The following is a 26,713-nucleotide window of genomic DNA, read 5'->3' on the forward strand; positions in this document are numbered from 1 at the left end:
ATTATTGCTGACAATTCTACCATTTCTGTCTACTAATGAATGAATACCATTGTTAGGATTCTTTGTTCTCAATATGTTTTTAAAACTCCTTATTGTCTATACCTTTGCTGGCCATACATTTCCCCTTGTGTCACTTTGCTTCTCTTATCAAGTTTCTACAATTCCTAATTTCTGATTCATAATAATTACTATCAATCCTCCATTCTTCCATTTGTTATACATTATTTTATTACTATTATTATCTGTTATAGCTACCTTCACTTTCTCGCTAAACCAGGTTGGTTTTTCAACCAGCACAGCCTTTTCCCTCAATTGTGGGATTGTAGCTTTTTGGGCATCTAGTAAGGTGTTCTTAAATTATTCCCAGTTATTATTCAAATTTTTCTGATTAAATTCTTCTCCTAATCTGATCTGATTCATAATTGTTTTCAGCTTTGTGAAACTGGCCCCATTAAAGCACCAAGTATGTATTACTGGTCTGGACTTTATTCTGCTTGCACATTATAAATATGATCAAGTCATGATCACTTTTACGTAAGCTTCCATTAATATTTATTTCTGTGGTCAGTTCCTCTTATCTTTTAGGACAAGGCCTAATAAAGTTAATGCAGTATCAGGCTATATTGACTCTCATATCCTCCACATCTGCCTGTGAGCCTTCAATTCTAAGAAAGGTGCTAGATTGACCTCCTATGGAGTCTATCCTCAGTTAAGGCTAGATTGTTTTTAGGACAACTCTGCAGTGGAGGCAATACAGAACACCTCCCTTTGGTGAGCGCTAGGAGAGACCAGGGATTGCAATGCAAAAATTAAATAAATTCTCCCAGGCCCTTGTGCAATGGTGAGGTCTGAGACTCCTGCTGCTGCTCTCCTTTGCTCCCTAACTTCCCCCACTCTGTGCACCCATGTGAGGACCAGGCAATATCTGCCCCTTAATGAGTATTTTACTGGTCAGAGAATGAAACGGGGCCCCAATGCAAAGTACAATGCATCCATGAAATCTGATTTTCCAACGGTTCATATCTCTGAGAAATCAAAACCAATTTCCGGCAGAACCTCAAAGGCATTTCTCCTCAACAAGGACTATTTCCCTTCCCAATTTAGATTTTTTTTTATCCCCAGCTATTTTAGCACTAAAAGTATTCAGAACAATATTGCAAGATTTTTTGATTTATTTTTTATGGGAATAATGTATTATGTCCACTCTCCCCCTACTGAAAAGTAGCTCAACAATTTTTCTCCAGGTGCTAAAACAGAAGTTACCCTGGGGCAGGGATAAGCCCCGGAAAATTTCATTTCAATAAGTGACGGTTTCAAAATGTTATGACTGACTGAAAACAGGTTTTAATGGAAATGTTAAGGCAACCTTAACTATAGCTATCTCTAGTGCTCCAGCTATAATGAAACTATAGAAAATCTCTCGTCTTAGAAAATGCAACACTAGCTCTCAATGTTCACACGGAACTTCAATTTTTAATGTCTTTCCTGAAAAATCCACATAGTAAACTGCAGGGAACCTTATTTATGCCCAGGAAGAATGGTTGGATGGGATCTATTCCAAGTCTCTAGATAAACTGCTGCAGTTTCTAAGAATCACCACAAACATGACCACCTTTCATTCTAAGTGCAAGGGGGAGATGGAGGGACAAAGTAAGAAAGAGTTACATGTAAGATAGGCTAAGCACATTACTTAATTAATTATTGAAAGGCACTTAAATACCATGGTAATAAAAGTTGTATAAGAATCTGAATAGGATAGAATCAACACTACCTAGTATTACTGGTCAGCTCTGTGTTTTTGGGGAACCAGGGTACAGTATCCAACCTGTCTGACTCACAAAGGACCCCCCATACCTCACCCTCTGTTTGAACCAACGCCGATCAGAAGGAAGACTTACAAAAAGCAATGAAAAGGCAGTAGGAGACTCAACTAAACCCCTCAGACAAGGGTGACAGGATTAACGAAACTCCCCTAGCCTTATTTGCATCAAAGATGGGACAGGGAGGCATCTCCATTAGCATACAGAATGTAGAACAGAGATTCCAAGGCAAGAACCACACTGAACTATGGGACCAGAAAAGCAGGGAAGCACTGCATGATGGGGGATCTCTACTCCCAGGGCCAGTGCAACCATTTAGGCGACCTAGGCGGTCGCCTAGGGCACTACGATTTGGGGGGCGCCATTTTCTTCGGCAGCGACCGCGACGGCCGGATCTTCAGCCACCCCGGTCGCCACTGGCATTTAGGCAGAAGGAGCTGGGGCAGGGGAGCGCAGGGAGGGCCGCCTGCAGCAAGTAAGGCGGGGGCGGCACGCAGGGGAACTCCCCGCCCCAGCTCACCCCTGCCCCACCTCCTCCCCGAGCACGCCGTGGCCACTTCACTTCTCCTGCCTCCCAGGCTTGCGGTGCCAATCAGCTTAGGCGCCGCAAGCCTGGGAGGCGGGAGAAGTGAAGCAGCGACGGCGTGCTCGAGGTGGAGTCGAAGCAGGGGTGAGCTGGGGTGGGGGGTGCCTCAGGGCAGAGGGTGGGGGATGGGGAGCTGCTGCAAGGGGGGCGCGTCAGGGCAGAGGGGGGGAGCTGCCGTGGGGTGGGGGGAGCACAAGGTGAAAGTTTCGCCTAGGGCGCGAAACATCCTTGCACCGGACCTGTCTGCTCCAGATGTTAAAGAACCCAGGCCTGCACACAGCCAGCTCAGCAGTTATCAGACCAATTCTAGTAATAAATCCTTTTTTAGTAGCCAAAATACTGAAGCTGCCTAATTCCATTCTGAGCTCCCTCAAAGAAACACCACCCATAGCCAGGAATGATCAGTTCCTATTGTCTAGCCTGAACAAAACAACTTTGGTATACTCCCTCGAGCTATCGATTTACCCATAAAGAAATCTAGTGTTATCCCTTGAACCATTGTTCTTTCCCTACAAAAACCCCTACCCATGCTCAAGGAACTGTTTTGCTGCCTGTATTCAACATCTACATCAGTTCCACTGGGATTTCATCTTCTTCTGACTGATAATGCTGGGGGCTCTGCCTGTCTCCAGCACTCCGGACCCTCAGCTACTGCCCCCACCTGGGACCCCCCAATTGATTCAAGCTTCATGGAGCGGTGAGAACCCAGCTCTCTCTTTTTCTTTCTCTAGGTTTAGCCTTCTGACCTTGACTTGTGTGATCAGTTATAGTTTTCTAAACCTGACTTTTATAATCAAATTTAAGTTAGATTTAATATTATAACTTATGTTTGTTTGGTTCCCCTATGATTATTACCTGGCAATAAATAACTTTCATGGTTAAGCCGGTTGCTTCTCTCTCTCTCTCCCCCTTGTGGGTGTCTTTTGGCTTCCTCATTCGCTCTGCAGGAACAATCCTCATACTTAAACCAAAGATCCCTGCAGCGCCCAAAAATCCTGTGGGGTTTGCTCATCAAGTGGGTTACTATCAGAACAATTGTAACATGAAAGTGGGGATAGGGACGTACTGAACCTGGGACATATTAGAATAGAAGCTTGGAAGTGCTGCTCAACCCAGCCTGCTCAGGCGTACTCTATTCCAGGACAGTGCTCGTGGCATATGAGGGTGACAGCTTGGAGGTGATGTTTGACCCAGCCTGCTGAATCCAAGGGCCAATGACGGTGACAGCTTGGAAATGCTGTTCAACCCAGCCTGAATCCAGTGACATATAAGGGGTCAGCTTGGGAGTGCTGATTAATCCGGTCCTCTCAGACATGGTCTATTAATGTGTGTGTGTGGCTGATTCTGCGGATGGAAGAACCCAGCCCTGGGGAACCTAGGTCCTGCAGGATAGCTCCATTGGGAGGGAACTATCAGAAGGGAGAAGTAGAGCTCCATCTGAGAACACAAGTGACACAAGCAGTACATTGACAGAATTACAGAATACTGCCCCCCAGAAGAGTAACCCTAATAAATGAGCTACCCCAAAGTAATGGGCAAATCTGCTAACACTAAACTGAGTCCTGTAGCCTGATCTATAGATTATGTATTAATTATATTGATTACTTAAGAATTCCGTTATCACTTTGAGAGTTGACAGGTTTTTGTCTCAAGATTAGGCCCAGTGTTATTCAAAGTATTATATAGTTGGGAACCCTGATGTGCACAGCTGTAACTCTCACACTATAGGAACTCTTCCATATTTACAAATAGTTTATTAATACATTTAATACAATCACAAACACTCCAACTGAGTAAGATAGATGGAGATACTACAGAAAGTACATATGAATATCCATATACTCACACCATCCCTTGCAGAACAACTTGAAATGTTAGCCATCATCTTCCTCATCACCATCACCTTCCCCCTCATCACCATCATTCTGGCATCTCCCAAGGGCTACATTTCTCTCTCCTACTGCCCGTTGGCTGAGATGCAACTTTTATAATATGTTATGCTGACACCACTATGTCTGTTGCATATTCAGCAGGGGTTTCCTCCTCTCTTCTTTATGTGTATTTCCTCACCTTACTAATGTTGGCATGTACTTCTCCTATAGGTTAGTATATCAGAGATCTCAACTTATTATCATATATGTCAATTCATTGCCACGGCACTATTGTGGTTAGTCATCTGTGGATTTGATTCCTGTTCCTGTGGTTGATAGGTGTCATTATGGTCAAAATTCCCCGCAAATTCTATTTTCAGTTCCCCAAAGGTTAGGAGAAACCATTAGGTTATTTATCTGTGCCAAATCTCATAGGCCTCAAGCTTTATGCTAACTGCTGAAGCGAATGTCTTACAAGATACAGGTTCCCTGCATTACTAATTAATATAATAAAACAGAATATAATGAAGGCAAGGCAGTGAAGATAATGAAGGAAAGCTAGCCCTATGGGCTACAGTCCTTAGAAGGGCTGACTGGAAAACAAGAATTTCATTTCACACAAAAGACTTTGCTATATTTTTTTGTGAAAAAAATATATAAAGAGAATGCCCCGTGAAAAATAGCTAACAGCCCAGTGGTTAGGGCACTGATATAGGAAATGAGAAGCCCAGGTTCAAGTCAATGCTCTGAATCAGGCAGAAAATCCCACTCTAGTTTACTGGAGCCAACTTCCCTCTAACAGAGCCTAAAAGGACAATTTACGACTTCATGTTCCCATTTTACTTTTAAGTTAGGTTCTGAGTCCAAGAACACACTTCTGCCCAATTCCCTTTCCTTTATTCTTTCCTATTCCTTCTCATTGTATACATTCAGGAATTTCCAACTCCCTGCTGGACTTTATGGAAGGAAACAGATCTTAAGATGCTTAATATGTTTGTTTTTTCACTATGGAATTATAATAATTAACAACAATAAAACAACATAGGGTAAAATTTTCAAAAACTCTTGCTCCTAAATATCACAGATAGTTTTGAAATTTTTACCTGTAACAGATTTTGGACCTAAAATTTAGGTAAATAGGAAAAGTGCATATAACACTTGTGAACATATACTTTATCTGCTAGTCAGTAACTATGCACAAAAATAACACAGGAAGTCACAGTAAGAACTAAAATATCCCACATGGAACAAAAACTGTGCAATTTGCATATGAATATTATGAAGTATATATTTTACATATTTGACTTGCATGAGACCATATAAAGACTAATATGAAAGTGGCCCCTTTTATATGTTACATATGAGAGTGGATTGTAACATATATTACCATGCAAGAAGCTTTATTAGGTAACAAATAGTTAAAGTACCTAAATGCTAGTCCAATACATACACATCATTAAAAACAAACAAACAAAAAACAACCTATAGAAATCACCAGCTAAGATTATCTACAAATCTGATACCAAGCTTAAAACACTATTCCTTAACATGTAGCCATCAGATTTGATATTCCACTGCTTTGCCACTTGTGTAGTCATGTACATCTGTGCAAAGTGAATCCACCTGTGCAAATAACTACACAATTTGCATGGTAATGAAATACCATATCCATTGAGTGGACATTTTCATTTGCAACTTTCCAGAAATATTCTCTTCTGGGCAGAGATAAAGTATGGAGAATTTCAGCCCCCAAAGATATGTTTGAGCAAGTTACAAACATTAGAAAACAGGATTCAAATAGAAGACACATTTCAGTCTTAACTACAACAGTTACCACTGCATCTGCTATAATGCACACACTGACTTATTTATGTGGGCATGTGTGTTATGTAGCTAGACAGAGAGGATACAAATAGAGGGTCCTGTGCTAAAGTCCCTTCCTGGGCAAAATTCCTAATAAAGCACATGAGAATTTTGTCTGCATAAAGACTTCAGGATTGAGCCTATGGCTTTATAAATATCAAAGGCTGTCCATCCACAGCTGCTGCTGCTAAATGCTACTATAGCACTAATGAACAGATATGTGGCATATCTGAAAAGCTGACTCTTTGATAAGAATCTGTTTTTATGTACAGAAGATTCTTACAGTTACAATGGAGTATTAGGGTATGTCATGTTTTTATATAAGATTTGTACATTTTACACACATAAAGAAGTTGAAATTAGGATCCTCTCCCACCACCCTTTAATCTAGGATGCATTTATGACAGTGAACAAGAATCCTGCTATTAGTTTACCACTTATCTTCATCAGTTTCTTAAATGACTCTGGAAATTGAGTCTAGGAGATTTTTTTTTTCCTCCCACAACTCCATCTGTTACCTGAATCCATGGCCATCTGTCATTTTCTGCAGCAGTCCAAGCATTTACAAGACCCTTCTTATTAAGTCGTGCATAGTACGGATACCATTTCTGGAGCCCAAAAAGAGCCCGATGGGTGGATGATGCAGTAATTTGTTGGTTTGATACAATTCCTCCTTCTATTCCCAAGGGGCCAGAGCATCCTATGAATGAAAAAAAGGGAAAAATGAATACAACTGAAATGATTGATTACTCAGGTTCATTATTGACATACTTGGAATAGTGGTTAAATTAATCCAGGATGCTACTGGTTTCAAATATGTTATTAGCAGAAATGTAGAGCATCTGAGTAATACTGTGCTATCAGCAGAACTGAGCAAACAGTACAAAAAATTGTCCGTGAATAGTTAATTACATTCGACAACTGATTAGATTAACTTCATGACTCCTTTTTGTTTGCTTTCCACAAACATTTGCAAGTCTGAGTTTTATGAATGCAAGTATTTACAAAAATGAACTGTAAGCCTGAATGTTGCAATATTTGCTAAAAACAAATTCAAAATTGTATAATTACTCCAAAATTGGCATTTTGCCATTTGCGCAGTGCTAGTTAGTCCTCTATCCAACACAGTGGGAATTGTGAATATTGTAATTGAATATATAATTGGAAATTTGCACTGCATTGGTTAGTTACATAAATAACCTTGTATTAAGTCAGGTCCCTGAGTGGAGTTCTTTTGTAACTAATTGATGCAGCACAAGATGTATATTCAGTTGCAATCTTTACAATTTTATTATAGACTTTTCTATGGTGCTCATCACCAAGGTACCTAAGCATCTCAAGAATATTAATGGATTTCCTCCTAAGACACCTAGGAGGTATTACAATATTTGCACATGATTGGTTATGCAAGTCATTCAATCAGGGAACATAACCCATAACCACATAACTTACATGAGTAACCATCACACAGAAAAAAAAATGATTATTCAGATTTCACAAATATTCTGTTGACTGAGAATAATTTGCTGAAAAAAAATGTGAATCATTTCAAGTGAATGTGATTTTTTTTTCTGTTCCAAAACAATTCACAAGGGGAAATTCATTACATGAATTATTCGTAAATTATTTATTTAGCTTTGCAAAAGATCTTCTGCAAGTTTGTGGGCCAAATATACCTTGGGAATTTGAAACAGGACAGTAGAGAGCAGACATTTACAGACATTGATCAGGACATGCAGCTGAGTGAACAACAGACACAGGGATGGATTTAAGCAGACAGCTGCCATTTTATTAATTTATCACTGGGAAGTTGAGCTAGGCACCCATCCCCTGCTCTCACATACCAGGCATTTAACTGGGTCTAACAGTGAGTTACTGGGCTCCCACCATATATCAATAACTCAGGGTAAACCCTCCTCGCACACACACACACACACCCCTGACTTACCTCACTTCTAAATTCCCTCTCCCTAAAATGAGGGGATAGAGGTAAACAAAAAGGGACCTCAGTCTGCAAAGAGTTCACATGCCTCCTTCTCCTACAGGCACAACGTCTACCAGCAAAATCTTGGGTCTCATTTACCTTTGGGAACTGGCCCTTTTCTTTAATGCTTTATCTGCACTAGCCGCTGGGGGCAACAGCAATTAGCCTCATTGCATGCCCCTATCCCTACTGCCTGGCATCTATTTCTTGCCTGATCTAGCCCTTAAGGAGACAGAGTCAAATGTCAGCCTCTGCATGCAACAGATGGACTCCATTAACCCTAAAAAGCTCAAGCCCTGTGTTGCAAGTATCCCTGTGTGTGATCACTCAGCCACATGTCTACAAAATTATCCAGGCCACTTCACAGTTCATACGTTTCCAGGTTGATGCAGGTAGACTCAACGGCTCCCCGCCAAATTCACCTTACAAGCATCTTTGACCAAATCAGAACATGTTCAGCCAACTCCACATCTCTCTGAATCCTAATTCTTGCAAGCACCAAGCTAACAGGGACAAGAGGCTTTTGAAAAAATCTCAGGAGAGTTTACATAGATGGGGCAGATGGGCATCAAAGCCACTTAGTCCTGTGCCATCAGCCCAGGCAATGGGAAAGCAGAGGACTCAAGGAGGAGGGGGCCAGGCTTATCCTGCCAAGCATGTGTTCCTGCAATCTCTGCTCTTTCTCCTCCAGTATCCTGCTGTCCTATCAACATCCCCTCCTGTTGATCAGGGAGAAGGGAGACATTTTGAACCATATTTGCACATCTGAATGTAGGCATTTCCACCTTAAGCATTAACTGAGAATGAATTCCTAAGTGTTATTTCTGTAAAATCCTTACTACACACTGTGATAAACTTACAAATAATTTAATTTAAACAGACAGTGGGGGAAAAAAATGATTATTGCAATTTGATCCCTTTCCCCGAAGCTGTGGCAAGGGACAGTCAATTTCAGCATGATCTCAGGCATTATTATATATCACTGACAAATATAAAACAAATTGAAGTTGTAAGTTGACTTTGAGGTGAGGGCTGAAAGGCCTTTAAAATACTTTGAGGGGCTCAATGTTTATTGTTTTCCAAATGACAAAACCTGCTCACTGTACAACTAAAAAAGATGCTGGATGAAATCCTGACCTCACTGAAATCAATGGCACTGATCTCAACAGGACAGGATTTCACCTGTTATTTCTAACTGCCAGCCAAACTCAGTCTGAAATCTGGAAGCCTACTTCTGTTTTTCTGGGTCATCCACCATCACTAATATAGATTCTGCAATTAGAGCTTAGTTAATAATTCTGTGGATGCTTCATGAATCAGAATGAAATTCAGTTCACTCTCCCACAGCTGTATTGGCTCCACGGTGGTAACAGGAGGAAAAAATAATAAAATCTTATCTTTGTCACTGACAAAGGTGGACATGACAAAGAATGAACCTGAGAAGCCGAACTGTTAACGATGTATCATTTTTACATAGTAAAATCCAACTTGAAGGTTTACACACCAATTTCATCAGAAGGGTGAAATCATTTGTTAAAATAAGTCCATTGAGCCTGAGAATTGTCACACTTTCAAGCCAGAGGAGGATTTTGAAAAAAAAATGGGGCTTCAAAAGTTAATATGTTTCTGATTTCTGCATAAAGAATTTAATTTCTTTATCAATTCATAATTCAAATACAAAACAAAACAAAACAAAAACAAACCCAGCTTAACTGGTTCCAGTTTCCAATGAAATTAGGCATCCATGAGAGCAAGTGAATAGTGGGGGTGGGTGGAAGTCTAAAAATGGAGATGTTATTAAATTTCATTTCAGATTGGATAGTTATGCTTCTGGATATGGATCAGGGAGTCTGAGGAGGAAAGTTGAATGGGTGTTAGTGAGCCGATGGAGGTTAACTTGAACTAGAAGCTTCAGATACAATATTGCATTTTGGCAGTCTTCACTCTGATAAATCATTGCCTAATGACATGTTATTCCTTTTTTACTTACCTAATGTGTTAAAATTTTACACCAATGTTAACTTTTCCCTTGCATATGTTAATTACGGGCAAACAGGTCAAATCCATTCCCCCAGATTTGAATCCTTTGAAATTTTCTGAAAAGGAGGAGGATGTTGATTTTGTGGCTTCATATGCAACCAATCTGCAGGGATTTGAGTCTGATGGAAGTTAAATCTCGGGATGAAGATAAGAGTTAATTCTGGATTCAGGGGAATATGTACAAGTACTGTCCTTGTATTGCTTCCTGCCTCACTTCCCAGCTCCCCATATGTTTAGGCTGGTAGGGAGTCATAGGAGAGGAAGGTTTGAGGCAGGTCTGCTCTATATTTTTTTCTGGGACTTTTGCTATTTCAGTTGTAGATGTCCTGCTTGCCCTTATAGCTAGGGCCCTACCAAATTCACGGTCCATTTTGGTCAATTTCACGGTCATAGGATTTTAAAAACTGTAAATTTCATTATTTCAGCTATTTAAGCCTGAAATTTCACAATGTTGTAATTGTAGGGGTCCTGATCCAAAAAGGAATTATGATGGACTTGCAAGGTTATTGTGTGTGTGTGTGTGGGGGGGGTGTTGCAGTAGGGCTACCCTTACTTCTGCACTGCTGCTGGCGATGGCAGCGCTGCCTTCAAAGCTGGGCAGCAGGAAAGCAGTAGCTGCTGGCTGGCTGGGAGCCCAGCTCTGAAGGTAGAGCTGCCACCCACAGCAGTGCAAAAGCTGGTATGGTATTGCCACCTTTACTTCTGCACTGCTGCCTGCAGAGCTGGGCCCTCAGTAAGCAGCTGCCACTCTCTGGCCACCCAGCTCTGAAGGCAGCAGCATAGAAATAAGGATGGCACTGTACGGTATTGTGAGCCTCACTTCTGCGCTGCTGCTGGGGGTGAGGGGAGGGTGCTGCCTTCAGAGCTGGGTACCAGGCCAACAACCACTGCTCTCTGGCTGCTCAGATCTGAAGGTAGCACAGAAGTAAGGATGGCATTACCGTGACCTCCCTAAAATAACCCTAACCCTGCAACTCCCTTTTGGGTTAGGCCTACAATTTGAGAATGCTGGTCTCACCTGTGAAATCTGTATAGTATAAGGTAAAAGCACAAAACAGAACATATTTCACAGTCCATGACATGTTTTTCATGGTCGTGAACTTGGTAGGACCCTACTTATAGCAAAATGCACAGGACAGCATGCAGAGAAGCAGCCTCACTATACCGAAAGTGTTCATATTGAAACTTGTTTACCACATAAAACAATATGTATGTTGCCTGACTACTGACAAGTTTATTGTGTGATCCATTTTTCTGGCCAATGCTAGTGGCAGGGTTGGGGTGTTTTCCCAGTAGAAGTAAGACAGGAATAGTTTAAAGTGGAAAAGGCAATTATAATTTTATCTTTTATCAGTCAAAAATGAGCACGGGGAACTTGTAAAATGCTCCATAGTCTTATTTTGCAGGAATCCCAAACCATGGGTAGTCTGGATTTTGTCCTTGAAACCTAAAACAGGAGGATTGAAATTTTTACAATAAGTTTTGGTAACATGGCCACCAGAGTGTCTGTAAATACAACAGGACCCTGCATTGTATGATCAGGACAGTACCGGACAAGGGGGGACCATCTTTTTGTTCTGCGTTTGTACAGTGCCTAGCACAATGCGGTCCAGTCCATGAATGGGGCTCCTACCTACTACTACAATATAAATAATCATAATAAATAGTTTTATGAGGATCCCATGTTCTCTTTTGGAGAAAGCATTTATTGTCGCCAATGGATCTGGACCATTTTTTTAAAATGGTTCAAATATTCACATATAAGTTTGTGTGTGCAAACTGATTAACTACATGCACAACTGCAATGAATGTATTTGGGCCTGCTGATACATATGCACTTACATTTTATGGCAATAAGATCAGTTCTACTTTTAGAAAGGTAGTTTCACTAATAATCACCCCTTCCCCCACCCCACCTGCAAGAGTCCTAAGGAGGAGCTCTGTGTACCTATCTCCCTAATCAGAGATGCCTTTGAGGGTCCACAGCCCTTCTCACAACAACAGAGATATCTATATTCTCTCTGACTTCCCTAGTGCTCCTGGGAAGTCTTCAAATGAAATACAGAGAGGTCCCAGGGAAAAGTTAGTAGTATGCAGAGACCTTGTAAATGAAAAGACAATAGGCTGAACTTCAGCTAGTATGAAAGGGTGCAGCTCCCCCCAGTCAATGAGGACCCATTTACATCAGTTGAGGATCTTGCCCAAGGTGTTAATCAAGCCAAGTTGAAACAATAATGAAACAAAGAAAAAAGCAGCACTTTGCTTTGGAATGAGAAGTGAGTAAAGGTCTGGCCAGTTCTTATTTGCAGTGCACACCCTGCAAGTGGACCATTAAAGTGGATGTGGGGAAACTTAACTGAGAATTTCCTAGCTCTTCATGTTTTACTTCTCAGCCTTAACTTTGCATCAAACAGTGATCTAGCTATGGGGATAATAGGAATAGTTAGAGGTTAACTTCTGGATTAGGCACCAGAAGTATAACTACACAGAGTAGTGCTCACAGATTGGATATTCTGAGCATTAGAACTAAACGAATAATTGATTTTTTCGAATCAGTGGCCAAATAAAAAAAAATAGGTTTGTTTCTAACTGACATTGATGTTTTTATTTTTGTTTTTCTTGAATAAACAAAAAACTTTTTGTTCTGGTTGATTCAAAATGATGTTTCTGAAACTAAATGTAAACTCAACATGAAGTATCAAAATGATTTGTTTAAAAAATGTAAAAACAAAAATATTTTGATATTTCTAATTTTTTTTCTTCACTTCTTTTTTGCAGAAACTATTTGTCAAATTCATTCTGAATTTTTGAATAGTTTCTGTGCCCCCAAAATGCATATTTCAGTTAATTTACTACTGAACAATTTTTGCCCAGGTCTACTGAGCATTGACATAAGTCTGCTCCCACTCAGTTGATTTCAGTGGGAGCAGAGTTAGGCCAGTGCTGAGTGCCTACATTATGAAAATGGGAAGAGCTCCCTCTACATAGACATGGAAAGAGCTACAAAGGCAATCATACAAACCTGGACAGTTTGTGGAAAGTATGAGAAAAGACACTTGAGGGGCCATACATTTACTTTGATCTGTGACTAGAACATCTGCCTACATTGCTGATGTAAATATGGAGTTATTTGGGGGATTTGAGGTCAGCCCCAGTATATGGACCTAATGATTTAATATGTCTCTTCAATGTGAGGGAAAACCAAGCGTAGGGAATCATCTTAAGTGCTTGAATGACATGGACAGAGACATTTTGTTCTTACTATGAAACTAATTCATATATTTATGGCTCACTTGTGGTTCATCCTGTGCAGATGTGCTAGTGGGGTTATACAGTATGTTCTCTTCCCAGAGTAGCAAATAGCTACAATCTGCCTCCTACTGATGGAAAGAGAAAGGGTTGAGATACCAGTCAGTACTGCGGGCAATGCTCCATGTTCCAGGGAGAAGAGTGTCTGGGAGAATTTCCCTTCTTAAATTGAAGGCAGTTAAATTACCAAGTACAGCCAGTGGCACAAGTAGAATTGCAGTACGCTGTGCATAGGCGACTCAGGGGAGGGACACAAAGGGGGGCACCAGCTAAAGGGGAGGCACGTGACCTCCCACGTGACTCCTCCCTGCCCCATCCCCAGCCTGGGGCCTCCATGTGCTCCCCATCCCCTCCCCATCACACGTTACCTGGGTGGGGGGAGGATGTTCTGTCCTCCCACTGTGTCGGAGACTTCTGAACCACATGGCTCTCCCAGAAACCACAGCGACGAAAGGAGCAGAACGTGGGGCTGACAGCTCCTCCAGCATGGCTGTACAGACCCCAGACAGGAGGCGCAGCTGCATGGAAGGGCTGGGGGTTGGACATCCCTGCCGGAGGAGGTGCTGGCATGGGGCTGCCCAGCAGCCCCATGTTCTGCTCCTCTGTCTTTCTGGTATGGCATATTGGCAATAAATATCTTAATGGTATGGTGTACCATATCATACCACCCTACTTGTAACACTGAGTACAGCACTTACTACGCTCCATCAACTATGACCATATACCATCAGAATTATATGTTTTCCCTAACTTTTTTGATATTACTCCTAAAATCCACAGCTAATTTCTATGTCCAGGGAATAATTTACTTCACTGTATATATTTCTTATTGTGATTGTACTTGTCTTAATTTGTCAAATTGTGCTTTGTCAATTTGTTTAAGGCCATGTCTACACTTACAAGCTTACAGGAGGCAGAGCTGTACTGATACAGCTATGTTGCTATAAGATCACTCGTGTCGTCACATTATGCCAGTGGGAGAGAGTTCTCCCATTGACATAATAAAACCAGCTCAACCAGCTGCGGTAGCTATGTTGACAGGAGATCATCTCCCGCCGACATAGTGCTGTGCACATGAGAAATTATGCCGAAACTTATGTCACACAGGGGGGTGTTTTTTCACATCCTTGAGTGACAAAAGTTTTACCAACATAAGTGCTAGTGTAGACATGTCCTGAGAATAACACCCAAAATTCACAATTTGTAAATGAAAAATCCTAAAATATAACACTGGAGATTTTTTTTAACTTCAATGTGCATTTCAAAACATACCAAAATGAAACACATAGCAAACATTAAACTAGATTTTCATTTCTAGATAAAGAGAGCAAGGCATATAGAACAATCATAGCGACATTTGCATGTGCAGTTATAAGATCCACATTTAGACGGTTATTGTTATCCAAGGTAATATTCAATAACATTAAATTTTCAATTCCACCTTTTAAGGCCATTCAAGAAAGAACAGATCACACGGATAAATTCCTCCCATTACAGAGGCACATCAATTCTATTAGCATAATGGAATGATTGGTCTATCTATTATTGAAACAAAACATAGTTTAATTACACTTTTGGTTGGTGTTATAAAAGGGACAAACTTCTTCTCTTACTCTCATTAAAAATAAACCCACACATGCAAACACTAGGTACAGAATTCACAAATTCAAAAGGAATGCCAATAAACCTCATGGCCATGAATGGAATCAAGAAAATGTAGGAATTAATGTAATATACATCGTCAAAAACCTGAAGAGTTGAGTACCAATTTACCCTTTTAATTCTCTTAATAACCAGCATCAGTTTGGAATGAAGATAAGCACTAAGGGGGTTGCTTTAGCATATAAGAAGACAGCTACAACCAGAGCACAGGATTTCACCAATATGAATCAAGAAACAATTGGCCATCTTTCCAGGTTTCACCTCTAGAATACAGGGCTTAAAGGATCAAGTGGCCTCCCTAGTCACATACTGGGCACCACTGCCCAAATCATCCAGCCCACAAAGGTAAATTCTATCATCATCCACCAACTAAACCCAACCAAACAAGAACAGCCCCATTTATGCCAAAAATTGCTTTATGATATTTTCAGATGAATATTAATATAGAAAAATGCTATTGATTTATAACCTTAGTAGATGAAGGGACAAATCTTTTTAGGAACGATTGAAGAGAGAATAATAATAATGGTAATAAGCAAAAAAATAAAGGGGTAAGTGTTCGTTCACTGGACAAACATGTTTACTTGAGTGGATTTAATATCTTTGAGTCAAGAAGCTGACTTCTATAATTTATTTCAAGCTAGAAGTTAAGCAAAACCTTCAAATGGTTTAAATGTTGCTTGAAAGTGTGTAGACTATGCCCTTGCAAATAAGAGAATAAGATTTCTTGCTACTTAAGATGAAGTATAGCTGATTATGCAGCATTAATACTTAGCTTTCATTTATTTGGTTGGTATTTCTCCAGAAAATGTAATAAAAACAAACAGATTTAAAATGGAAGGTATGCAAAAAACAAATTTACTTTAGACATTTGCAGTCCTCTCTTCCTCCAAGCACCTAATTTTGTGGAGTGAGATTACTCTGGCTGTTCTTAGCACAGCATGTTAATTACACTGACCACAAAGCCTGCCAATGGGATTACAGATGACCTCCAATATTGCAGTAATTAATGCTGATTCATGCATAAACTTTCCTCTGTGCAATTTAGACTGCAGCCTTTCCCCCACGCCTACAGTTTGTATTTTATAGGATACCACTCTTCAGACAACACTAATATTTTAAAGGATCTGATTAGATGGTTAGGAACAATCATTTCAGTAGTTTATTACAGTTTCCATCCATACTCAATATATATGATAGACTGCTGATGTGGGAATGTCTAAATCCACAGAACACTAAAATCGTCTCCCCAGTGCAAAGACAGAGAAAACAGGTTTTGTGCAGGAGAGTTCGATAGTGGATTGAATCCTCCCTTCCTTGGTCTGCTGTGTACTAGTGAAACTGCTTCATTGCTACAGTAACTTCTGCAGCAACTGAACCCCTATGGGTAGGAGAGACTTGCATATTTGTTGGTCCTTTAGTTATGTCCCACACCCCCAGCCCCCCTTTAGTACCCAAGACGACTGTACATGGAACCAACAAAGAGCACATAGGGCCAGTCTTTTTAAAAAGTATTTAGGCATCTAAAGATGCAGCTATCCCCATGAGATTTAGGCACTTAGGTGCTTTTGACAATTCCATTAAGCACTTATCTGCATCTTTAGGTGCCTAAATATCTTTTAAAATCTGGCCCATAGTTTCCGTGTGGTTTGTCCCCACTATGCATTAGAACAACAGCAACTCTAATATGCTGACAACTAGTGAGGACATAGCTGATCAGTGCTTTTAGAGCTTTCATTAATGCCAGTCACTAAAGCTCCCTAAGGTAAATTAAATTTGCACAGCAAGGTACATATGAAACTTAATAGAAACTCCTGCACTTCTCCCTTCCATTATTAAGTTTTACTTGGGATAAGACTTTTATTTTTAAGACACCCCAAAACTATTCTAGTTATGGCAGAAAAATATTAACAATAATTTTCAGATTGTTGTAAACTTAAACAGAGTTGAGTTTGGTCTAATCTTTGGAAGCCTGTTCCACAGCCAAGAAAGCTGACTGAAAAACCTGGCCTCCCATACACTTTGACCTGGATTTATTAAAATGCATTGTCCCACTGGAGCACAATTCCCTTGGCAGGTCATGCTGAAGGATGTAGTCACTGATGTAGCTGACCAGTTGAAAATTCTGAAGTTCTGAACCAATGCCTTGAATTAGCCACAGGGACAGAATGAAAATGGCCTTAATATTTTCTTAAAAGTACTAATGAGGTACTGTCAGCTTAAACACAGCCTATGAAAAAAATATAAACACACACACACATACCCACTATGTCCAATGAAACTCTGCATTAATGCACTAAAATATTTATCTTTAAAGATATAGTCAGATAACTCCTCTTGTAGATAGAATTGGAAAGACAAGACATCATTATGCTGAAAGGTCACCTACATTACCTTAGCAAATTTATGAGAGCTGCAATGGGAAATAATGGGACTATCACATCAGTAGAATTAACATTCCTTCAAGATACCCTGACAATGAGAATCTTCACTGGACTCAGTTGGATTACACTGGGCTTTTCAAGAGCTGAATCTCATTTTGCAGCACAGGTACATTCTTTGTGTAATATACTTTAGTTTTTTAGAAGAGCAGCAAAACATATCTTCTAGAAAAATGACAACAATATTGCCAGTTACAAGACACATTCACTGAGACTGTTTAAAAACTACCAGCTGCAGTAATACGAATTCTGCATTGTAATAAAATAGATGTTCTTTGGAAAGAACTAAAAAAAATGGAAGCACTTTACAATATAGTGCTGATGTAAAATGCTAAATATGAGCTATAACCACTGTAGAGAACCTGAATTGCATGCAAATGGATATTATTTAAATTCTGCTATCCACAGGATGCAGTTTTCAAAGCCTCTAAGGTGTTTCCATCTTCTACCATAAAATACACAACTTCTTGATAACTGGAAACTCAGATATTAGAATTTATGCCCTGATCCCATAAGATGTTCCACGTAGGAGAACCCATGTTCAGATTTGTGAAATGTCTGCAGAATCAGGGCTATAAACACCATGCTACAAATGTAGGATTAAACTGGGGGAGGCAGTGACTTACATTAGGATTGAAATTCAGAATCAATATTTTCACAACCGCTGTTCTCCATATGCATAAAAATATGGTATTTCATTAAATGATTGCATGTGTACAATAATACAAATTCTACATTTGCAACTGTAGGTCTTAGTATAGGAACAGAATTACAAATTCTGCTTAACAATAATAATATTGTATTGCACATGAGGCTCTATCTTCACCTAATTTTGCGCACTTAGCCTAGGTACCTTCAGTTATGGAACTGGACATCAACACTTAGATCACACTTTTCAGGCATGGGTGCCAGTATATGCATCTACCATGACAAACAAAATAATACAATTCCTTCCTTTATATTAAATAGCTTAGACTGCTAAATTCATCAGATGATACTTGTGACAGATTGTACGCCTATGTTCACCACTTTTACAAGACTATGGTACATTTTGTACAAAGTATTCCTTGTGAGGTATCATTTGAATACTTATAATTTGCTGATCATTATTGTCCTGGTAAAATATATGTAGCAACATTGTATATAAAGTTATAAGATTCTACTATATGACATTGCTGAGACATGCTTCAAATTTAGAAAAGCAGGCACAAACCAATTCCTCAGAGACAAGGGCAAACGGACGCCTCAGACAGGTGTCAACAAAATTAATTGGACTATCACCTGGTTAAGCGGTCACTCTTTGGCAGGAAGAAGGATGTGAGCGAGAAATTTACATGCTGTGTAAACAACCTGGCTGTTGCCTGAACCCCAACTGGAGATGATTCTCACAGAGAAGGAAAAAGATATAAAAATGAGGAACAGAGCCCCCAAATCACCTCTTTCCCCTCATCTCTACTCACGGCATCAACAAAGTTTGAAAAACAAAGAAATCCTCATTGAACTGGGGGAGTGGTTCTGGCTGAAGGATTCCAACCAGACTGCTGTAAGCATATGGTGAGAGAAACCTTTTTTTGCTTCAAATTCACTCAACTTGTTAAGTATTAGTTTGCATTTTACCTTTTATTTCTTTGTAACCAAAAGAAACTCTTTCTTTCTTTTGACTCATGTCTCATTACTAAGGCTGCGAGTTTGTCACGGAGATCACAGAAATCATGGATTCCATGACTTTTCAGGACCTCTGGGAATTCTGCAGTGTCTGGTGCACCTGGCCTGGGGGCCATCTGAGCAGCTCAGGCATCCCCTGGGCCAGTCTCACCAGCCACTGCTGGGGCAGAGTCTGGCCACTGAGCTCCTCTCCCCTAGCAGCAGCAGGAGTTTGGGTGGGAGTCTCAGGGCTGGGAGTTGGGACACAGGACAAGGTGAGGGCTCTGGGCAGTGCTTACCTGTGGGGGGGGGGCTCCCTGGAAGCAGCGACATCCCCCTCCCATAGCTTCTATGTGAAGGTGAGGCTAGGCAGCTCTGCGTGCTGCCTCCACCTGCAGGCACCGATCCCGCAGTGCTCATTAGCCATGGTTCCTGGCAAATGGGAGCTGTGGAGCCAGAGCTCTTGGCAGAGGCCGCGTGCAGATTTGCCTTCCCTTGCCTCCACTTAGGACCTGAGAGAGGGGGATGTCACCACTTCCAGGGAGGTACAGAGCCAGGTAGGGAACCTGCCAGCCCTGCCAACCCACCATCTCCAGAACCAGCAGGGGTCCCAGGACATGTGCTGCTCTCCCCACCAGGAACTGTAGGGGTCCCAGGCTGCCACTCCCCCCCAACACACACATTTAGTAAGGGGTATATAGTACAAGTCATGGACAAGTCATAGGCTGTGAATTTTGTTTACTGCCCATGACCTATCCATGACTTTTATTAAGAATACCCATGATTAAAGAGTAGCCTTAATCAGTACTTGTAATCACTTGAATGCTATCTTTATTTAGTTGTTAAACTTTTTTATTGTTTTATCTAAACCAGTGAGTGTTGGAATTGAAGTGTTTGACAAACTTCATTTGAGATAACAGAGCTTGTGCATATCATTTTCTATTAATGAAATGACTGACTTTCGATGAGCTTGTACTTTGCAGAAGGAAAGAGCTGGGCAGTATAAGGGTATGTCTACACTACGGGACTATTCCGAATTTGCATAAACCGGTTTTGTAAAACAGATTGTATAAAATCGAGTGCGCGCGGCCACACTAAACACATTAAATCGGTGGTGTGCGTCCACGGTCCGAGGCTAGCATCGACTTCTGGAGCGTTGCACTGTGGGTAGCTACTCCGTAGCTATCCCATAGTTCCCGCAGCCTCCCCCGCCCCTTGGAATTTCCGGGTTGAGATCCCAGTGCCTGATGGGGCAAAAATCATTGTTGCGGGTGGTTCTGGGTAAATGTCGTCAGTCACTCCTTCCTCTGGGAAAGCAACAGCAGACAAGCATTTCACGCCTTTTTTCCCTGGATTGCCCTGGCAGATGCCATAGCATGGCAATCATGGAGCTTGTTTTGCCTTTTGTGACTGTCACCGTATATGTACTAGATGCCGCTGACAGAGGCGATTCAGCAGCGCTACACAGCAGCATGCTTTTGCTTTTGCATGACAGCAGAGATGGTTACCAGCCATACTGTACCATCTACCATGCCATAAATTGGTAATAAGATGATCGTGGCTACCAGTCCTTTTGCACTGTTCCATTTGCTGCTGTCATAAGTGCCCCTGGCTGCTCTTAGCCAGGGGCGCAAAAGCCAAAATTGGGAATGACTCCCTGAGTCAATCCCTCCTTTTTGGTATCTAAAAATAGAATCAGTCCTGCCTAGAATATGGGCAAGTGTACTAGAGAACCACTGTATCAGAGAACCAGAGAGCACAGCTGCTCTGTGTCAGATCCTGCAGAAATTATGAGCTGTATTCTATTCACATTGGGTGCTCCTGCAACAACCCCATTCTTCCCTCAGCCTTCCTGGGCTACCGTAGCATTGTCCCCCCACTTGTGTGATGAAGTAATAAAGAATGCAGGAATAAGACACAGTGACTTGTTAGTGAGAAATGAGTGGAAGGCAGCCTCCAGCTGCTATGCTAGTCCAGACAGGACAGTAAGGAGTGTGTAGGAGAGGAGCCCAGCATCCCTCTGCTAGTTCAGGGGCACTTGAATCTTTTCTTTACACATGAAGGGTGGGGGCTGATGGAACTCAGCCCCCTGTTGCTATGACGATGATGGTTATCAGCCATACTGCACCATCTACCAGGAAAAATTAGGACCAGGCGCCCTTGATCGACCTAACAGATGCTAGTCAGCATGGTTACCAGTCCTTTTGCACTGCCCCATGTGCCAATAGGCTGATGACGAGGACGGGTACCAGTCGTATTGTACCATCAGCCAGCCATAGCGTGGGGGGAGCAAGGATGTTGGTGTTGAGTGCTGCACCATCGCGTCTATCTGCAGCATTCAGTAAAGATAGGGTGACATGTAAAAGAGTCAAGAGAGGATTGTTTTCCCTTTCACTTCTGGGGGTGGCTGGGGGGGTGCATAAATTGCCGAGCTATGCCCTGACCCACCGCGGACACTGTTTTTGACCCTAGAAGCATTTGGAGCTCAGCCAAGAATGCAAATGCTTTTCAGAGACTGCAGGAACTGTGGGATAGCTTGAGTCCTCCAGTCCATGAGCGTCCATTTGATTCTTTGGCTTTCCGTTACGCTTGTCACGCAGCAGTGCGCTGAGTCCCTGCTATGGCATCTGTCTGGAGATATTTAAAAAATGATTTTGAATTTCGTCTTCTGTAACGGAGCGCTGATAGAACAGATTTGCCTGCCCTTACAGTGATCACGTCCGCATCGTCCATGCGGGAGCTCTTTCTTTATTTTGATTTTTAACTGCATCACCACCCGTGCTGATCAGAGATCCACGCTGGGCAAACAGGAAATATTCAAAAGTTCGCGGGGCTTTTCCTGTCTACCTGGCCACTGCATCCGAGTTCAGATTGCTGTCCAGAGTGGTCAGTGGTGCATTGTGGGATACCGCCCGGAGGCCAATACCGTCAATCTGCGGCCACACTAACCCCAATCCGATATGGTAATACCGATATTAGCCCTACTCCTCTCGTTAGGGAGGAGTACAGAAACCGGTTTAAAGAGCCCTTTATACCGATATAAAGGGCCTCTTAGTGTGGACGGTTGTGGCGTTAAATCGGTTTTACGCTCCCAAAACCGGTTTAAACGCGTAGTGTGGACCAGGCCTAAGACTCACATTTCTGGGGACAAGTCTGGGATGGAGTTTTCTGGTGTTACTCTGCAAAACAATTCAGGAGTGGCTGGCTAGAAGCATTCATATAATTCAGCTGGGAGTGATTTTGCATGCTAGAGGCTGTGTGTGAACAGATCAGAAGTGGTTGTTCTCACAGAGAAGCAGTGTAAAAAGCACCCCAATTGGAGAATTGAGGGAACACAGCTGTTCAACCATCCAGATTGTGCCCAGGGGAATGTCACAATAATGCAGACTATAGTGGAAGCCTCTGCACTTTTTCTATAGCAATTTGGAGCTAAATAACATATCGCACTGATAATAGTATGCATGAGTATGCAGTGAACGACTATAGCAATGCAGTTCTATTATAATGCAGATGCTCAAAGTAGCATTGTTAATGATTCCGTCAGAACCTAAACATAGAATTTCCTGATGCTATTACAATTAAAGTTTTAACCCGTTTCATTAACGGTGTTATAAAAAATATAATGTCTTTCTTAAATGAAAATACATTTTAAATAGTGAAAAAGAGGAAGGATAGAGAGGTTCAATCAGAGTGGCAGTAGCTGTTCAGTATGAGATACAACAGAAACAGCAATCTAGGCTGGCACACAAAAGATGTGAATTCTACAGAATCTTTGCTTCCAAAGGTGTCTTACTATATCCCAGCCTATTCACAGTTTAGGTTCTGATTCTGTAACTTCCTGTGCTCCGGCACATCCTGGGGCCTATGCATTGTTCCCCTGAAGTCAATGGGGCTCTGCTCAGGCACAGGTGTCCATCCACATTCAACACATTGCAGGATCAAGGCTTTAGTTCATGACAGATGTTGGATGCTGTGGCAACAGATTAGTGGACGTTAGTTGAGGCATACATTGAAGGCCCAGTGATAACAAGAATAGTATTGAAATATAGGTCTTCAACTAAGCATTACAACCAAACCAGATATCGAATTAATACAAACCAGATATCTAATTAATACAAAAATCTCATTTTTTGTTTGATTTTTTTTTCTCCCCATGTGCATTAGATGCCACCGAATGCACTATGGAGAAACTGAAACATTTCCTCTCTTCCCACCCTTGCTCATGGTTTCCTTTTTTTCTTCTATCCAATTGCCGCTCTCACATTCCATCCTTTTGTTTTCATTTCTCTTTTTTGGCATCTCTCAGTTCTACCCAGTACAGAGGAAGACACTGCCTCTGCTCTAAAGCACCTGCATTCTAAAATAGATGAAACAACATAGTTATCTGGTGCTTTATATTCCAACAGATCTCAATGTAGTGCAAACAATTTACAATTAAAAAATATGCAGCAACATATTTTCCTGTACTGCCACTTTCATTGGTAGTAAATTAACTGAAATATGCCTTTTAAGAAGAGATTCAAAAGAAGAGAGGAAAGTTATTTGGCACACCAGGGGAGAAGGAGTTTCAGGCATGAGCAACAACATAGATGAAGGCAGAAAGATGAATGTATGAGAAAGAAACAATAGCCACTCAGAGCATATGTGAACTGTAACTTCTAGATAAAATGGATTGCCGCTGTGTAACACAGCTGAAAAAAAATCTTACTAGATTTTGATCATTGTGTAAAAAAGCAGTGACAGAAGTGCACACAAAAGGACTACCACTGGCATACTAAGGTAACAATATGATTCAAGTTAAAACAGACAAAATATCATTCCTCAAAATGTTGTTCTGTCCATGATACATTTGAAGTGCAAACTGTAAACACTTTGATCAATTTTGTTTTGCTGGAAAATGATGCAAACTCAAATCAACATAGATCCTCAGATGGTAAAAACTGTCATAGCTCCATTGACTTTGGAGCAACACTGATTAACACCAGCCGAGGAGCTGGCCTACAGTACTTAACTTTAGCCAGTAACATAAGGACTAGCACAGTATGAAATATTCCTAGAAAATAATTTGTTAACTGATTTAGCCCTTTCTCTGTTTAGGAGGCATTCACAGGCCAGGCACAATTTGCACCAATCTGTTTGTTGTTCACATTTATCTGGCAAACATTGAATGTGAACATATTTCAGTCCCAATTGTTCAAAAACTGTTAGATGTGAGTATTTGATATATAAAATTCTGTATTTAAGCTACATGATTGTGTTACCTAATCAAATGGGTTTCCACTCCTTGAATGGATAACCAGTATCTTTAGTAAACTGAAGGAGGCCTTGACTACATCACTGGTGCTTTGCCTTAGGGAGAAGATGGGAGTGTTTTTAGGGACAGGAGCAGAAGAAAACCAGACAAGGACTTATAGTTTTGCCTTTTCTTTTTTTTTAATCTTTTACTTTCCACAGGAACCTTATACTCTGGCTAAGTAGAATCATAGAACTGGAAGGGATCTTGAGAGGTCATCTAGTCCAGTCTCCTGCACTCAAGGCAGGACTAAGTATTATCTAGACCAGGGGTTCCCAAACTTGGTTCGCAGCTTGGTCAGGGTAAGCTCCTGGTGGGCTACAAGATGCTTTGTTTACCTGAGCATCCTCAGGTATGGCCACTCACAGCTCCCAGTGGCCATGGTTCACCGTTCATGAACAATGGTAGCTGCGGGAAGCAGCACAGGCTGGGCCACCACTTCCCGCCACTCCCATTGGCCGGGAACGGCAAACCGCGGCCACTTGGAGCTCCGAGTGGCCATATCTGCGGACGCTCAGGTAAACAAAGCATCTTGCGACCCGCCAGGGGCTTACCCTGAACAAGCCACAAACCACGTTTGGGAACCCCTGATCTAGACCATACTTGATAGGTGTTTCTCCAACTTGCTCTTAAAAATCCCCAATGATGGACGATAGATAGACCCTACCTCTAAATATACTTCAGTTTCTTGAGTGTGGGAGAGGGTAATTCATAAACCATTGGAAGCAAGATGTACTGGATATTGACATTTAATTTTCTCAGATAACATTTGCACAAAATCAAATGTGTTAGGATGTACATGTGACATCCTATTGGTGAATGGCAGTGCCACATATCCTCTCTGCCTCATTTGATTAATAGCTTCATGCCTGGCCTCTGGCCAGGGGTTTTAAGAAAATTGCCCCACTGCAGTATTAATGGGGATAGTGTTCCAATAGTGTTATGTACAGCATAGGACTCTTACTATGAACACAGCATCCATATATATATCAAGTGCATTTACTGGTTGTGATGTTCCCCTCTGGTGTTATCTGGACCAGTGATCTGCTAGGTCACTCCAATCTTCAATTCTGGGAGCCAGCCTTACCCTGCTCCACTGTGAGAACCCCTACTCCTGGGCTGTTCACACACAGCCTTTAGCATGTAAGCTGCTCTCAGCATGAGTGAGCACTTTTGGCCAGCCGCTGCTTGGATTGTGCAACCGAATGACACTAGCCAATATCTCCAGTCCCAGACGCAACCCTGGGAACCTCCGTCTTGTAGTGTCCAGTTATGCCTGCTGGACATTGCAAGCTTATATGAGTTCATCAATTTAACAAAGAAATTGATATGTACCAGGCTTCTTATCCCAAGGGGAGTCTCTGACACTCTTCAAACAAAACACATGGCTTCAGGAAGAACAAACAAACAAATTTATTAAGTACAAAAGGTAGATTTTAAGTGATTATAAGTCAAAGCACAACAAGTCAGATTTGGTCACATGAAATAAAAGCAACACACAATCTAAGCTGACCTTAACACCTTCAGTGTCTTTACAAACTTAGATGTTTCTCACCACAGCTGGCTGGTTGCCCTTCAGCCAGGCTCTCCCCTTTGATTAGCACTTCAGTCACTTGGTGGTGGTGTCTGTAGATGGAGGTGGAAGAGACAGCATGGCAAATGTCTCTCTCTTTTATCATGTCCTTTCTTCCCCCTTGGTTTTGCCACTCCCCTCTTCAGAGCCAGGTGAGCATTACCTCATCGTAGTCCCAAACTGACCAAGGGAAGGGGGGTGACTCACTTGAGAGTCCAACAGAGTCTTTGTTCCTGCCTAGACTAGTGTCCTTTGTTCCTGTGAGCCTGGGCTGGGTTTGTCCCATACACGTCCTGGTGAGGTATGAACTGTCCCTCTGCTCCTGGAGAGTTTTTGCCTTGGCTTGTTTTAAGCCATGGGGCCACATTTTCAGCCTCATAACCATATACATGAAATTACAACCTATAACATTACTATAACAACAATGCTCAGTGCATCAAGAGCCTTCCAAAGACACCCAACATGCCAAACTTTGCATTGGATACCACACAATCATATTATAAGGATGAAAATGGCTGTGCAGGGTGTTCCCTGTCAGGTACAGAGTGTCACACTGGTCTCTAATTTTCTGTCTTGCACCCTCTCATTTCCTCTTTGTTTTCCTCACTCATGATCATATATGTGATG

General features: G+C 41.5%; 1 protein-coding gene across 1 annotated transcript in view; it reads right to left on the bottom strand.

The window, feature by feature from the left end:
* The window catches only part of EDIL3 (EGF like repeats and discoidin domains 3), a 329,399-nt gene that overhangs the window by 139,064 nt on the left and 163,622 nt on the right, over positions 1–26,713 (bottom strand). Inside the window, exon 7 of the mRNA XM_039544460.1 lies at positions 6,659–6,840. Coding sequence (XP_039400394.1) covers positions 6,659–6,840 — 182 coding nt within the window. The remainder of the gene's footprint in view (positions 1–6,658; positions 6,841–26,713) is intronic.

Source organism: Mauremys reevesii, linkage group 6 (assembly GCF_016161935.1).
Source record: "Mauremys reevesii isolate NIE-2019 linkage group 6, ASM1616193v1, whole genome shotgun sequence".
NCBI lineage: Eukaryota > Metazoa > Chordata > Testudines > Geoemydidae > Mauremys > Mauremys reevesii.